Consider the following 16,947-nt stretch of genomic DNA (forward strand, 5'->3'; position numbering starts at 1 on the left):
CATTGATGGAATGTTTCCTCACCCCCTCCCCAACAAAGATCACTAGCATCGGTTCATTGGAGCCCTCCCAATGGGTGCCCCTTCATGACCCCACTATATGCCCTACCTTTCATGTTCCCCCTTCATTTCTCCCCCTTCCTAACCCCGCTCCATGACCCCTTTCATGCCTCCCTTCATCACTCCGACACATGGCCCACACTCACTCATTGGTGCCACCAGGCTGACCAGTGGCCACTGCCGGACATGCCAGTGTGGCATCTGGGTCCTGCCAATGTGCCAGGTAGGCACTACCTAACAGACACTGGCCGGTCATGATCCCGATCAACCAGGACCTTCAATGGCGTCTGAGCCTCAACCACCAGTTCTCCACTAGTGGAGACCAATTGTGATTTGTGCTGGTGTGACCTCCCGCCGGAGTGGTGAGAGCATTCAGAGAGAGGGGAGGATTGCATGCCGAACCCACTATTGAGATTGAGATCTAATCAATCTCATGCTAATCAGTCTTGCACCCTTTTTGGATGCAATCCAGTTCATGCCAATAGAAAGGGGCTGGGAAAATTGCAAACTGTTTGGCGCTGGGTACAAAACTATTTTTCACACGCTATTGATCAGGATCGGTGCAATCTGCTCCAGGCATGATAAAGTCAGAGATTCATCCTCTATGTCATTTTATAGCATTTTCCTTTCTCCTCTTCTATATGCTATTCTCTTACTTTGTCTTTGTCCTTTTTCCTTATTTTGAGCCCAGGGAACAAGTTGCATCAGGACAGGGTGGAAAATTTTATAGAATGCTACAAATATTTAATGGGAAGCCTCAAAGACACATTTGAGAACACAACTGTTCCTATTTGTTCAATCAGAATTACAGCAAATACACAGTTCGTTGCTGGTTATGGTAGCAAAGATCTTCTTTAGGTTGAGATGGCCTTTTAAACCCACATAGTAATTGATAAGTAGCTGAACAGCATGTTGTAACACTAAAGAGAAAAAACATCAGTATATGGTAATTATAGATAACAGAAATGTAACAGTATAGAGACCCACTTATACCCACCTGAATGGATTTTGAGTGTCCAGATCAATATGTAGCCCATTTATAAACAAAGCTGAATCTCCAGTTTGAAGTCCCAAAGTTTCTGCAAAGTGCTAAATAAACCAAATGGACTTTTAGAGAAAGAGTTTCCCATTTGGTTAATACAGCAAGTGAAATTGATCACATTCACCTATCTGTGCTATTGTTTTCCCAATTCTTGAAATTTCTGGTGAACCTCAAACAACCGAACATCATTGACTGTTTAGTGAATAGATATCTCAACAATTAGTTAGCACAACATGCAATTTCCAACTATATAAAAATCAAAACCATACATACTGAATCAAAAATAAAATGAAAGTATAAAATCTACAACTTTTGGAAAATATACACCATTTTGTATCATCATTATGACTTGGAGGCTTTGTGGTGCAATAGTAATGTCCTCTATCCCTGGACCAGAAGCATGTGGTTCAACTGCTATGCCAGGCTCATTGGCCATGAAAGGAATGTTCAAGTTGATACAACCGGTTCATAATCAGGTTGGAAATCCTTCCCATCATTCGTTCAAAAAAACAGCATGGGTGTGAAGGTATGCTAACAATATCGTTGTGATTTGAAGTTTTACGGAAATCAGCTTCCTTTCATAGAATCCCTATAGTGTAGAAGCTGGCCATTCAACCCATTGGGCCTTCACCGACTGTGGGAGGAAACCAGCACACACAGGAGAAGTTCATGCAGGCATGGGGAGAACGCGCAAACTCTATAATGACAGTCGCTCAAGTCTGGAATTGAACCCAGGTCCCTGGCGCTGTGAGGCGGCAGTGCTAACCACTGTGCTGTCCCATTTATCACTATTTAACATAAAAATTTTCTTCAGCTATCATTGGAACACTGCTAAACTAACTGGGATTCTACACTGGTATTGAATGAATCTTTGTATGACATAGCACTGTTTTAAAGTAAGATTTTAAACCTCAGAGTCACAGAGGTTTACATTATGGAAACAGGGCCCTTCGGCCCAACTTGTCCATGCTGTCTTTGTTTTTAAACCCCTAAGCTAATTCCAATTGCCCATATCCGTCTATACCCATTGTACCCACATAACTTCGTGGGCCGAAGGGCCTGTTCTGCGTTGTAATGTTCTATAACTATCTAAATGCTTTTTAAAAGACAAAATTGTACCCACCTCTACCACTACGTCTGGCAGCTTGTTCCAGACACTCATCACCCTCTGTGTGAGACAATTACTCCTCTGGACACTTTTGAATCTCTTCCCTCTCACCTTAACCCTATGCCATCTAGTCTTAGGCTTCCCTACCTTTGGAAAAAGGTATTGACTATCTAGCTGATCTATGCCCCTTATCATTTTATAGACCTCTATAAGATCACCTCTCAGCCTTTTACACTCCAGAGAAAAATGTCCCAGTCTATCCAGCCTCTTCTTATAACTCAAACCATCAAGACCCGATAGCATCCTAGTAAATCTTTTCTGCACTCTTTCTCGTTTAATAATATCCTTTCTATAATAGGATGACCAGAACTGTACACAATATTCCAAGTGTGGCGTTACCAATGTCTTGTACAACTTCAACAAGATGCCCCAACTCGTGTATTCAACTTTTTGACCAATGAAACCAAGCATACTGAATGCCTTCTTCACCATTCTGTCCACTTGTGACTCCACTTTTAAGGAGCTATGAACATATACCTCTAGATCTCTTTGTTCTGTAACTCTCCCCAACGACCTACCATTAACTGAGTAAGTCCTACCCTGGTTCAATCTACCAAAATGCATCACCTCACATTTATCTAAATTAAGCTCCATCCACCATTCGTCAGCCCACTGGCCCAACTGATCAAGATCCCATTGCATTCGGAGATAACTTTCTTCACTGTCCACTATGCCACCAATCTTGGTATCATCTGCAAAATGACTAACCATGCCTCCTGTATTCTCATCCAAATAATTAATATAAATAACAGTGGACCCAGCACCGATCCGCTGGTCTCAGGCCTCCAGTTTGAAAAACAATCCTCTACAACCATCCTGTGGCTTCTGTCAAGAAGCCAGTTTTGTATCCATTTAGATACCTTACCCTGGATTCCCTGAGATTTAACCTTATGCAACAATCTACCATGCAGCACGGTAGCACAGTGGTTAGCACTGCTGCTTTACAGCTCCAGGGACTTGGATTCGATTCCCGGCTTGGGTCACTGTCCGTGTGGAGTTTGTACATTCTCCTGGTGTTGCACGGGTTTCCTCTGGGTGCTCTGGTTTCCTCCCACAGTCCAAAGATGTGAAGGTTAGTTTGATTGGCCATCCTAAAATTGCCCCTTAGTGTCCTGAGATGCATAGGTTAGAGGGATTAGTGAGTAAATACGGAGGGATATGGGAGTAGGGCCTGGGTGGGATTGTGGTCGGTGCAGACTTGATGGGCCAAGTGACTCTTTCTGCACTGTAGGGTTTCTATGATTCTATCTGCAACTCCACCAATCCGAGTATCATCCACAAACTTGCTAATCAAACCAGCTACGTCTTCTCCCGAGTCATTTATATATATTACAACAGCAGAAGTCCCAGCACTCATCCCGGAACACCACTAGTTACAGCTCTTCAATCATAAAAACACCCTTCCACAACTACCCTCTATCTCGTATGGCCAAGCCAGTTCTGAATCCATCTAGGTAGTTCAGCCCTGATCCCGTGAGATTTAATCTTTTGCACCAGCCTGCCATGAGGGACTTTTCAAATGCCTTACTAAAATATATGTAGATAACATCCACAGCCCTTCCCTCATCAATCATTTTTGTCACCTCCTCAAAAAACTCAATTAAATTAGTGAGACATGGCCTCCCATGTATAAAACCATGCTGACTTTCACTAACAAAACCAATCAGTTCCAAATGTGTACAAATCCTATTCCCAAGAATCTTCTCCAACTGTTTCACTATTACTGATGTCAAACTCACTGGCCTGTAATTACCCGGGTTATCCTTGTAATCACTAGTAGTGTTATAGAGCTAATAGTGCCATAAAAACTGTCATAGTGGGTTCATGTTTATGTTATATCAGTGATTAATCTAAAGTGCCACATTTCATTACAAATACCAAATTTCCAAGGACATTTCTGTCCTGTCATTTCTTTCTGAAACTAAATTTAAGGTTTTTATTTCTATAAATCAAGCTCAAATATAAGCCAGCCTGTTAGAAAATTTCAGTTGAGCCTGAAATATAGACATAGCGACAGACTGAAATGGAATTTTATTCTGATGAATTCTTTAATCCACTCAAAAATAGACACAAGAACCTTTGAACAAATAATTGCTTAATTTTATTAAAATGAATTCAAAAGGTGCTTTTAAATCAACAAGTACAAAAGAAAATCTGGAAGTAGCTCAAATTTCAAATCCATTATTGGCATTTTGGATGGCACAGTGGTTAGCACTGCTGCTTCACAGTGCCAGGGACCCAAATTCAACTCCTACCTCAAGTGACTGTCTGGCATGGAGTTTGCCCGTTATCCCCTTGTCTACATGAGTTTCCTTTGGGTGCTCTGATTTCCTCCCACAGTCCAAAGACGTGCAGGATAGGTTGATTGGCCATGCCATATTGCCCCTCAGTGTCCCAAGATGTGTACACTAGAGGGATCAGTAGGATAAATCCATGACAAAAGCTCTGAGTAAAATGCCCTTTTGGAGAGTCAGCGGAGGCTCGATGGGTCAAATTGCCTCCGTCGTATTGTAGGAATTTTATAATTAATTGTATCAGATTTATTTTATTTATTTAAAGTCAAAAAGAAAAGAAGATAATGGAGGTAGAGATTATAATTAACAATTTTGAACTTAATGTTGAGCTCAGAAGGCAGCAGTGTGCCAAGTCAAAACATGAGGCGCTATTCCTTCAGCTTATTTGAGCTTCAGATCGTTGTAGCAGACTGTTGAGAGAAATGTCAGAAGCAAGATGGAGAATTAAAATTGCCATCAATCTCCCTCAATCCCAGTCTACTTCCTTTCCAAAAATTCATCAGTGTGATTGCCCTGGGTGATTAATTCTTTCAATCTTTTCCAGTGCCACTTCCAATCTCAACACTATTCTACCAATTCTCAACCAGTTTCTTCCTATCTCCATCCGTGCCTGTACCAAATACCCTATATTATTTTAGCAGTTTCTACTTTCCACGTGCTGCTTATGCTCCACCATTTAAATCTAATCCTTTACACCTCCACTCTTCTCTTTTCTGACTAGCTGAACTTGCTGAGCAGTTTCTTCTTCAATTCCACTACTTCCTTCAAATAAAAGTGTTGTTATGGATATTTGCATGGGTCTCAGTTATGGCTGTCTTTTGGTCACATATGTGGAACACTTAGTCTTCCAGTCATAGTCAGGCTCCCTCCCTTGCATCTTTTTCCAGTACTTTGCTAACTGTGTCAGTGCTGCTTCCTGCTTCTTCTGTCATGTCCGTTTGTCTCTGCCAAGAATCAACTGACTGGTATACTACGTGGTCAAATCTTGTGCTGAGAGCTTCATTTATAATTAGAACATAGAAAAACTACAGCACAAACAGGCCCTTCGGCCCACAAGTTGCGCCGATCATATCTCTACTTATTAGGCTTACCTATAACCCTCAATCCTATTAAGTCCCATGTACTCATCCAGAAGTCTCTTAAAAGACCCTATTGAATTTGCCTCCACCATCACCAATGGCAGCCGATTCCATGCACACACCATGTTCTGAGTGAAAAACTTACCCCGACATCTCCTCTGTACCTACTCCCCAGCACCCTAAACCTGTGTCCTCTTGTGGCAGCCATTTCAGCCCTGGGAAAAAGCCTCTGAGAATCCACCTGGTCAATACCTCTCAACATTTTATAAACCTCTATCAGGTCACCTCTCATCCTTCATCTCTCCAAGGAGAAAAGGCTGAACTCTCTCAACCTATCTTCATAAGGCATGCCACCCAATCCAGGCAACATCCTTGTAAATCTCCTCTGCATCCTTTCTATGGCTTCCACATCCTTCCTGTAATGTGACCAGAACTGAGCACAGTACTCCAAGGGGGGTCTGACCAGGGTCTTATAAAGCTGCAGCATTATCTCCCAACTCCTAAACTCAATTCCTCAATTGATGAAGGCCAGTACACGATACGCCTTCTTAACCACATCTTCTACTTGCAAAGCCGATTTGAGAGTCCTATGAACACGGACCCCAAAATCCTTCTGATCTTCCACACTGCTAGGAGTCTTACCCTTAATATGATATTCCTTCATCCCATTTGACCTGCCAAAATGTACCACTACACATTTATACGGATTGAAGCCCATCTGCCACTTCTCTGCCCAGTCTTGCATCCTATCTGTCACGCTGCAACTTCTGACATCCCTCCACACTATCCACAACACCACCATCCTTCGAGTCATTGGCAAACTTACCAACCCATCCCTCCAGGTCATTTATAAAAATCACAAACAGCAAGGGTCCCAGAACAGATCCTGGCGGGAAGGTTGGCTAAGACTACTGGGGAGACTTTAAACTAGAATGGTTGGGGGGAGGGAATCGAAATGAAGTGACTGGGAGAGACGAGGTTTGCTCACAAATAGAGAGGGATTGTCAACAGTGTAAGATGATGGAGAAGGGAAGCGCTCAGGCCGAAGGTTCGAGATATGTCTACTTTAACGCTAGGAGTGTTGTGAACAAAATAGATGAGCTCAGAGCGTGGATCGCTGCTTGGAAATGTGATGTGGTGGCCATTACAGAGACTTGGATGACTCAGGAACAGGACTGGATACTTCAAGTGCTGAGTTTCAGATGTTTCAGGAGGGACAGGGAGGGAGGCAAAAGACGGGGGGAGTGGCACTGTTGATCAGGGCTAGTGTCACAGCTGTAGAGAAGGTGGTCGCCATGGAGGGATTGTCTACGGAGTCTCTGTGGGTGGAAGTTCAGAACAGGAAAGGGTCAATAACTTTACTGGGTGTTTTCTATACGCTGCCCAATAGTAACAGAGATGTTGAGAAGCAGATAGGGAAACAGATCCTGGAGAGATGTAATAACAACAGAGTTGTCGTGATGGGAGACTTTAATTTCCCAAATATCGATTGGAATAGCCCTAGGGTAAGGGGTTTGGATGGGGGGGGATTTTGCTAGGTGTGTCAGGACGGTTTCTTGACACAGCAGAGGAGAGGTTGTACTTGATCTAGTATTGGGTAATGAACCTGGACAGGTATCGGATCTCTCAGTGGGAGAGCATTTTGAGGATAGTGATCATAACTCTATCTCCTTCACACTAGCATTGGAGAGAGGTAGGATCAGGCAAGCTAGGAAAGTGTTTATCTGGAGTAAGGGGCAATATGAAGCCATCAGGCAGGAAATTCGAGGTGTAAATTGGAAGGAGATATTCTCGGGAAAATGTACCTTAGTAAGGTGGCAGATTTTCAAGGAATGTTTGGCTGGAGTTCTGCACAACAATGTTCCGATGAGGCAGGGAAGTTTTGGTAGGTTACAGGAACCGTCATGCACGAAAATTGTAACGAATCTAGTCAAATACTCAATAATTAATTTTCTTTATCTCAGGTATAAGTGGTGTGGAAATAATAATGGTAACAAGCTCAACAGATTTATCCCCAAAGTGCTAACTTTTGAACAAACTTATAAACAGAGTTTTGCACAGAATCTGCATCTGGTTCCCAAGATGTTAAATAAGAATTGGATGCCAGCGTTCTAATTCATTGGGATTTCACAAAAAGCACCAAGAGATGAATTTGCAGTTGTCAAAAGGATGTTTTAAACGGCCTCCAGGATGTATTTATTTTGATTAAGTTAATAGTTTACAACCAGTTAGCTTTAAATCAAAGTTAATAACAGTTGTCTAGATTCATGGAGATGCTACAGTTTTTAATGGCAGAAACATTCCTACCTTTTGATTTGCCTCTATTTCTTTTCGCATTTCCTGATTTACAGCTATTTTTGTCAGCGATCTGTGGTAAATTTCAAATAAAACATTTTAGAAACAAAAATTATGACATTCACTTTTCCAATATGATTTTTTTCCTTTTACAGAGCCATGCCATACATGCAAACTTTAATGCTGGAACTCTAAATTCTGTCCAGAGAAGGTAATCTGTCTCTTTTTGTGGCCAATTAAGTAATGCACTGCAGGCAAATGGATATGGCTAGATTGCAACAATACAATTTCTGATAACTTTATCTTGTAAACTCTACTTTCCGCAGAGTTACCATCTGATTCCCAAAATAATGTGTAAGGGTTGCTCCAAGAAGTTACTTGAAAAATTAGAGAGTTATAATTGGAGAAAGGTAAAACCCAGAAAGTTGTGGTGTAGAAAAGATGCACCATGGGCAGAATCCTGGTGCTTTGAGACTTCTTATTGTGTTTACCCCAGTCCAACACTGGCATCTCCACATCAATCCCTGTCACTAGCAGAAACTCCACAAGTCTCTGTGTCATCCACAAACATATTAATCAGATAACCCATATTCTTCTCCAAATCATTTACATACACTACAAATAACAGAGATCCCAACGGAATACCACTATATACAGATCTCCATGCTGAAATTCCATCCTTCCATGCTATTCTCGGTGTTCTATGGCTAAGCCAGTGCTGTATCCATCTAGACAGCCCACCCGAGTCCCATCTGATTTTCGCTTTTGTACCATTCTGCTATGCGGGATCTTGTTAAATGCCTTACTAAAGTCCATATAATCCACATCCACAGCCCTTCCCTCATAAATCATCTTTGTCATCTCTTCAAAGCATTCAGCTTGGTGAGACATGACCTTCCCAGTACAAAACCATGCTGCCTGTCACTAACTAGTCCATTTTCTTCCAACTGTGCATATATCCTGTCCCTCAGTATCATCTTCAAAAACTTCCCCAGCATGGACTTCAGGCGTACCAGCCTATAATTCCCTGAATTATCCCTGCTTCCTTTCTTAAACAAGGGAACAAAATCGGCTATTCCTGGCCCTCTGGAACCTCATCTGTGGTCAAAGAGGATGTGAAGATATCTGTTAAATCCCCAGTTAATTTTTCCCTTGCTTCCTGCAGTAATCTGGGTTAGATTCCATCTGGCCCTGGGGACTTATCTATCTTAATGCAATTTAGGGTACCCAACATTTCCTCCTTCGATATATTAATATTCTTTAGAGCGTTCACACACATATCCCTGACCCCAACAAACCATGTTCTTCTCCTTGGTGAAATATAAAGTATTCATGAAAAATCTCACTCACTTCGTGGGGCTCGACGCATAACTTCCCTTCATTGTTCTTGAGTGAGCGTACTCTTGCTACTCTCTCGCTCCCAATAAATTCATAAAAAGCCTTGGGATTCTCCTTGATCCTGTTTGCTATAGATTTTTCAAAGCCCCTTTTAGCCTTCCTAATTCCAGGTTTAAGTTCTTTTCTACTTTTATTTATACTCCTCAAAGGCTTTGTCAGTTTTTAAATGCCTAAATCTACTGTATGTTTCCTTTTTTCTTTTGACTAAGCTTACAATTTGTCCTTACCAATGGTTCCTAAATCCTGCCATTTCTATCCTTCAATTTTGCGGGCTATGCCTGTCCTTCATTTCAATCAAAAGCCTCCCAAATGTCAGACATGGATTTGCCCTCAAATAGTCACTCCCAATCCACATTCCTCAGTTCTTATCTAATTTGGATGTATTTTGCCCCCGCCCAATTACGCACCCTGACTTGTCCTTATCCATGACTACTCACTAACCACTGTGGCACTATACTGTCTATAATGTCTCAGGAGTATTTCTACTTCCTATTTGCTTTATTCTATTAGCTCGATCAGGCCACCTTCTAATATTTACAATGTTCTCTAAAATAAGAATTACAACTGTGCTATCTTAGTTATGATCCTTCAAATCATTAATTATTTTCCTAGAGTTGCTGAGATACAACTAAGCAACTATGTTTAGCCACTATTTGTGTCATACTGTGTGCTTCTCCTACTTGAAACAAGATGTTAATGTAAACGTTTCTATTGACAAAATGTCATAATTGATTGGTTACGCAGAATTGTAGATGAATATATATTCCAGAAGCCTTTTCTCTTCTTAAAAGCATTAACACATTATACTTTTAGGCTGAAATGTGTAAATAATACTAATCTCCTTACCTGGCTTTTGCTGGGAAATTCTGACTAAGGTCTCGCATTGTCTTCAAAACATCATGAACAGGAGTGGAGACAATGCGAGTCGCTGTTTGGAAACTTAGATCTGAAAGAAAAAATTGGGTACGAAGCCTGTAGAATGTTTATATCTACATAATTTCCACCTTTAAAAAGATTCTGCAGATTAAACACATCTAGTAGTATTATCCAAGAATATATTAATGCGAAAAGGACAATCCTGTTTGCATTTACAATGTATAGAAGTGGAAAAATTAAAATTCATAACATAGAAATTAACATGTTTGCCTGGAGACACGGGTCAATTTTCAGCAGCATATTCCTGCCCAAGTTTATCTGAGGTAACCAAGAAGGGATTGAGCTGAAATGCTGGTTTTGCACAAGAAACCATCTTGGTAAAGGGGTTACAGAGTAATGGAGATTAAAATATTTGTTAGTAATCAGGAAAAAGATTGTATGGAACATTGCTACCTAGCATTTGTCCATTCTCTCTGAACAGCAACCTGCCGTTTGGAAGTAAATAGTGCTGATGTGGATTTTGAATACCTCTGGAAGGACTACCCCGTTCACTTGCTACTGCAGCTGCAAACAGGGCATCAGACAATTCAGGAGATCTTCTAGAACATTTTGTCAAAATTTCACCGCCACTCTAGCAACATTTATTCTGCAATTCCTCTCAGTAAAATTAAGGGGAAATGCTGTATTGGCTTACCTATTGGGTTTCATCATAAGAAAGGTGAGGGATCATGGTGATCTTGTTAGGGGTGGCTCTTTGGCTGGGCAAGGAGTGGGAGGGCAGGACACCAGGGAATGCAGTAAGGGTTGCTTCAGTAAAGAACGACAAAAGGGCGACAGGAAATACAACCCCACCAGATCAAGGACGTCACTACCCCTTCAGAACCCCCAGTGTCCACATCCAAGATCTGTGTATTTGCTCCCTGAGTTCCTGAGCGATCCAATGTATCACTGGGTGTCAGCCACCATACATAACACCTGATACTGGGTGGAATTTTTCCATTTCTGCAAAGTGCTAGCTGAGGCCAGTACCAATAGCTCAGCTCTCTGGCTGCACAACTGGCTTTTCGTATATTGTGAAGTACTCAGTTCAAAAAAAAGGAATGTGGCAGGGCCCACACCATCAGGCTGCTGGGATGGGGTTCGGTAAAGCTAGAAATGCCAGAAATCTCTGGATTGGGAGCTCTTTTGTAATGGCAATCAGATCTCCGATTTAAAAAAAAGGAACCACCTCTACGCTGGAGACTGCCCCCCATGTACAAGGGCAACCCTCTTCCTCTTCATGGACATGGGAACTGAAGGAGGGCTAGTAACCATACTAATAATCATACTTACTGAAAGGGTTAAAATATTCAGTTTAGTAGAAAACTCGTAAATGCTGCTAGCTGTGAGCAAGTACCTAAGGGCACAAACTGCAGGGTGTTAGTTCTCAGGCAGAAACATCACATGTGTCAACTGTCACAGATTGTAAAACAATGGGAGGCTGCTTTACCATTTTGATCTGATAACCAAATAGTCAAAAGGTAACATAGGGAAACAACAGATTGAACATAAGGGTTTGTTTGTCTGTCAAACCTCCCTAGCCTGACAAAATTAGACACTGGGTCTTGGACATAGGCAGGATAATTGATATTTCTAAGTCAAACACAAGTTGTTATGTTATGGCCAAATGTGGCTGGTAGTATCAGAATAGATAGTATATTCAAGCCTTTACACTGATTGAACATTATAATCAATATATGTGCACATGTTGTGATTGGTTAGTAGTATTAATACCTGATGACCTTTGTTGGCCTTTGACAAGGTACCACATGGCAGGTTGTTGCATACGGTTAAATCTCACGGGATCCAGGGTGAGGTATCTAAATGGATAAAAATTGGCTTTTTGACAGAAGCCACAGAGTGGTTGTAGAGAGTTGTTTTTCAAACCGGATGTGTGCCTCAGGGATCAGTGCTGGGTCCACTGTTATTTGTTATTTATATTAATGATTTGGATGAGAATATAGGAGGCATGGTTAGTAAGTTTGCAGATGATACCAAGATTGGTGGCATAGTGGACCCTGAAGAAAGTTATCTCCAATTGCAACAGGATCTTGATCAATTGGGCCAGTAGGCTGACAAATGATATGGAGTTTAATTTAGACAAATGCGAGGTGATGCATTTTGGTAGATTGAACCAGGGCAGGACTTACTCAGTTAATGGTAGGGCGCTGGGGAGAGTTACAGAACAAAGTGATCTAGGGATCAGAACACTGAATACAGGAGTTTGGACGTCTTGTTAGGTTGTACAAGACATTGGTAAAGGCACACTTGGAATAGTGTGTGCAATTCTGGTCACCCTATTATAGAAAGGATATTATTAAACTAGAAAGAGTGCAGAAAAGATTTACTCGGATGCTACCGGGACTTGATGGATTGAGTTATAAGGAGAGGCTGGATAGACTGGGACTTTTTTCTCTGGAGCGTAGGGGGCCGAGGGGTGATCTTATAGAGGTCTATAAAATAATGAGGGGCACAGATCAGCTAGTCAATATCTTTTTCCAAAGGTAGGGGAGTCTAAAACTGGAAGCCATAGGTTTAAGGTGAGAGGGGAGAACATAAAAGTGTCTAGAGGAGCAATTTTTTCCACACAGAGGATGGTGAGTGTCTGGAACAAGCTGCCAGAGGTAACAGGAGAGGTGGGTACAATTTTGTCTTTTAAAAAGCATTTAGATAGTTATATAGGTACAATGCATATAGAGGGATACGGGCCAAATGTGGGCAATTGGGATTAGCTTAGGGATTTAAAAAAAAGGATGGCATGGACAAGTTGGGCCTAGGGCCTGTTTCCATGCTGTAAACCTCGATGACTATGACCCTTATGCATGATATAAATCTAATCAATAGTTCTGAGTGGATATAGATAACTTCTATGAAAGTGTACATCTTTGATTGGCATAAGCTAATTACTTAATCTGGAAGTATACTTGTTTGTGTGATGTATCCTGTGCTCTGGACTGCACCACCAGCTGGCCGATTGGAACCCTAGCTGTAGATTGTAATAAAAGCTGATTGTAAAACTCTGAAATTCTTCATCTGATCGTTTGACAGGAACAAAGTCTGGGAGCAGCTGGACAGCAAACAGCCCCACTACAAATTGGTAATACGATGGCATTCAGTCAGGCTGGCTAGGCACACAGTATCTACAGATTGTAGGTTATCTTTTGATTACACTCTCAACTGGATACTGTTGTAAACTAGCCACCAAAACCTGCCGAACCCAGAGCAGACCAGGTGAAGTGAGTACAGTTGAATCCTTGAGAGCAGTTATAAAAAAAACCACAAGCGCCACAGCGAGAGCTGAAAAGGTGAAAAGCTGAGAAGGCAAAAGCCGGGAAGGCAGAATTCGAGTTAATTATTGAATGGGGAGGAAGAATTATATCCTCATTCACCCAGAAACATTTACAATTAATTAGCAAAATGCAAAAAGGGAGATTCCAACAGACACCCTACATGCTTATTTCAAGCTCATTCTGTACTTAACTCATTCTGAATGAGCTTGAGATAAGCCCAATGGATACAAAATTGGCTTGATGACAGAAAACAGAGGGTGTTAATAGAACATAGAAAAACTACTCATCCTTTTGCTCTTCACATACTTGTAGAATGCCTTGGGGTTTTCCCTTAATCTCACCTGCCAAGGCCTTCTCATTGTCCCTTTTGGCTCTCCTAATTTCCTTCTTAAGTTCCTTCCTACAAGTCGTATACTCCTCTAGATTCCTAACATTACCTAGCTCCCTGAACCTTTTGTACATTCCTCTTTTCTTTTTGACTAGATTCGTTACAATTTTCGTGCACCATGGTTCCTGTAACCTACCAAAACTTCGGAATGTTGTCGTGCAGAACTCCAGACAAACATTCCTTGAAAATCTGCCACATTACTTCTGTACATTTCCCAGAGAAAGCCTCCTTCCAATTTATGCCTCTAATTTCCTGCTTGATGGTTACATATTTCCCTTACTCCAGATAAACACTTTCCTAGCTTGTCTGATCCTATCTCTCTCCAATGCTAGTGTAAAGAAGATACAGTTATGATCACTATCCTCAAAATGCTCTCCCACTGAGATCTGACACCTGTCCAGGTTCATTACCCAATACCAAATCAAGTACAGCCTCTCCTCTTGTAGGCTTATCCACATACTGTGACATGAAACCCTCCTGGACACACCTAACAAACTCCTCCCCATCTAAACCCCTTACCCTAGAGAGATTCCAATCGATATTTGGGAAATTAAAGTCTCCCATCACGACAACACTGTTATTATTACATCTCTCCAGGATCTGTTTCCCTATCTGCTTCTCAACATCCCTGTTACCATTGGGCGGCCCTGTTACTACTGGGTGGAGAATTATCGGAATCAGTTAAATGTGGAAATTTTAAGCAGAGGCTGGAAGAATTTGGAAAAAGTGTGAGAATTTTATCGTGTTATTAAATCAACCCAGCTAAAGAACAAAGCTTTTGCAGCTGTAATGTGTTTGGATGAGTAAAAATTTTAAATTTTGAATCAATAAAGAACAGGTATTGCCCATAAAATCAGACACTGGAAAAATTGGCTTAAATGGAACAAAAAGGGTTAAGTTATAACAAAGGAGAATGGAGAAATGTGTTTCTTATTTTCATCAAAAGGTTGTGAGCTTGTCATGCTCTGTCACTTTAAGAATGATGTGGAGATGCCACGTTGGACTGGGATAGGCACAGTAAGAAGTCTTATAACACCAGGTTAAAGTCCAACAGGCTTGTTTGGTAGCACGAACTTTCAGAGAGTTGCCCCTTCATCAGGTGAATGGACTCACCAAGTTTTACCGTTACTTTAAGAAGCTATAGTTTCCAGAATGCTGAAAATTATTTGTTTGAAATTTATTGCTGCGGGAACCAGTGTGTTCCACTTGGTTTACCTGGATGCTCATAGAGTTGCTAGATGTGCTATGTTGATCTGCTTGTGTAAGATGATATTTGTAGGTTGTACATTTCAAACTTTAATGTTTTTGTCTGATATTGTTAATTTGAATTCACCTACTGTAAGGATTCTATGATTCTAAACTGGCAAAACTTCAATGAAGAGGGAACAAATATACCAGGAACTCGGAATATCATTGATAAAAAGTGGACTGCACAGTAGTTAGCGCTGCTGCCTCAGATTCAATTCTGACCTCGGTCCACTGTCTGTGTGGAATTTGCACACTCTCCCCATGTCTGCGAGGCTTTCCTCCAGGTGCTCCAATTTCCTCCCACAGTCCAAAGATGTGTGTTAGGTTAATTAGCCATGCTAAATTGATCCTGGTGTCAGGGGAATCAGCAGGGTAAACACTAGGGCCTGGGTGGGACTGTGGTTGAGACAGACTCGATACACTGAATGGCCTCCTGTATGAGAATGAGATAGTTTTAATCTGGTAGGGTTAATTAAAAGTTGGCATATTTAAAATGATTTTTAAAATCCTGTGTTGAATTATCCTCAGGGTCAAAACTTGTCAGGTCGGAAGATATATTCCTGATACAACTGTCACAATGAAAAAGAAAATTCTAGAACTGAATACTGAAGAAAGGAGTTTAAAAGGAAAGATTGCGAAGTAAAAATGAGTCTCAGACCATGTGTTTGTTAGATTAAAACAAAGGTGGGTGATCACATACTTGAGAACTTTTACTCCACCCCTTTTCAAACTAGTACAGACAGAACTCGTGGTTATTTGCAGCTGAAGGTATATTTATTTGTGCAGAAATTTGGAATTGCATAATTTTAAGGTTTTGAATTGTCAGATATTTTCAGATGAATTGGGCAGCATGGTAGCACAGCGGTTAGCACTGCTGCTTCACAACTCCAGGGTCCTGGGTTCGATTCCTGGCTCGGGTCACTGTCTGTGTAACCGATCCTTTTTGCAGTAGGAACAATAGGACCACTCACTGTTCCATGCCCTCAGAAGGTGCATATCCGGAGAAAGATAGTCACCCAGGCTATCAGCAAAGAATTCTGCGCTGATTGGGAAACCCCAGGCACAATGGGATCATCACTGGGATATGGGTTCCTTGGAGTCCTGGGAAACAGCACATCAAAAGCACTGGAGGCTGTCAACTAAGAAATGGCTGAACTGAGATTATACGCACAGCAGACACGATATGCAGTAGACTGCCAATTAGCGCAATCATAGGAGATAAATGCATAACCCATGTCACAGACGAATCCAATAACATCACCCAAGTCATTAATAACATCAGAAAACAACTTGATAATTTCATGCAAGGACCCAAGAAAGGGAGTAGCTGGCTGGAATGGCTAGTGGGGGGATTCTGGGGATCCTATTTAATGCATGGACTGATCATACTCATTGCAATTGTAATTGTCTGTTGCCTAATTGTTGGATGCCTCAATGTCTGTTGTAAAACAATGGTGACATGAATTGTGCCAGGAGCCAGTGTAACCATTGAGGAATACATGATGGGAACCTCTGTAGATATCGAGCACTACAAAGAAGGAAAGAAGAAGATGAACATCGACCTGTGAAGATGCTGTTGTTGGTCTAGGGATTATTAAATAATAATCCTGACCAAAAAGGGGGAGCTGTTATGGTGAAATTAAACTGATGGACACAAAATGGTTACCTGGCACACAAAATGGACTCTGGGAAGGGACATTAAAAGGCACTAACTTTGGGCACAGACAGTTACACAAAAAGTTAAAACCTGCAGTATCTGAATTGCTGCAGGAA

General features: G+C 41.4%; 1 protein-coding gene across 2 annotated transcripts in view; it reads right to left on the reverse strand.

The window, feature by feature from the left end:
- uggt2 (UDP-glucose glycoprotein glucosyltransferase 2) overlaps window positions 1-16,947 on the reverse strand; it is a 373,478-nt gene that overhangs the window by 260,247 nt on the left and 96,284 nt on the right. For both annotated transcript variants that reach the window (XM_080198156.1, XM_080198157.1), the window contains exons 10-12: window positions 10,180-10,279; window positions 7,948-8,008; window positions 1,055-1,146 (exon numbers count right to left, since the gene is read on the reverse strand). In XM_080198156.1, coding sequence (XP_080054282.1) covers window positions 1,055-1,146; window positions 7,948-8,008; window positions 10,180-10,279 — 253 coding nt within the window. The remainder of the gene's footprint in view (window positions 1-1,054; window positions 1,147-7,947; window positions 8,009-10,179; window positions 10,280-16,947) is intronic.

Source organism: Carcharhinus amblyrhynchos, chromosome 10 (assembly GCF_965287045.1).
Source record: "Carcharhinus amblyrhynchos chromosome 10, sCarAmb.v2.hapA, whole genome shotgun sequence".
Taxonomy (NCBI): domain Eukaryota; kingdom Metazoa; phylum Chordata; class Chondrichthyes; order Carcharhiniformes; family Carcharhinidae; genus Carcharhinus; species Carcharhinus amblyrhynchos.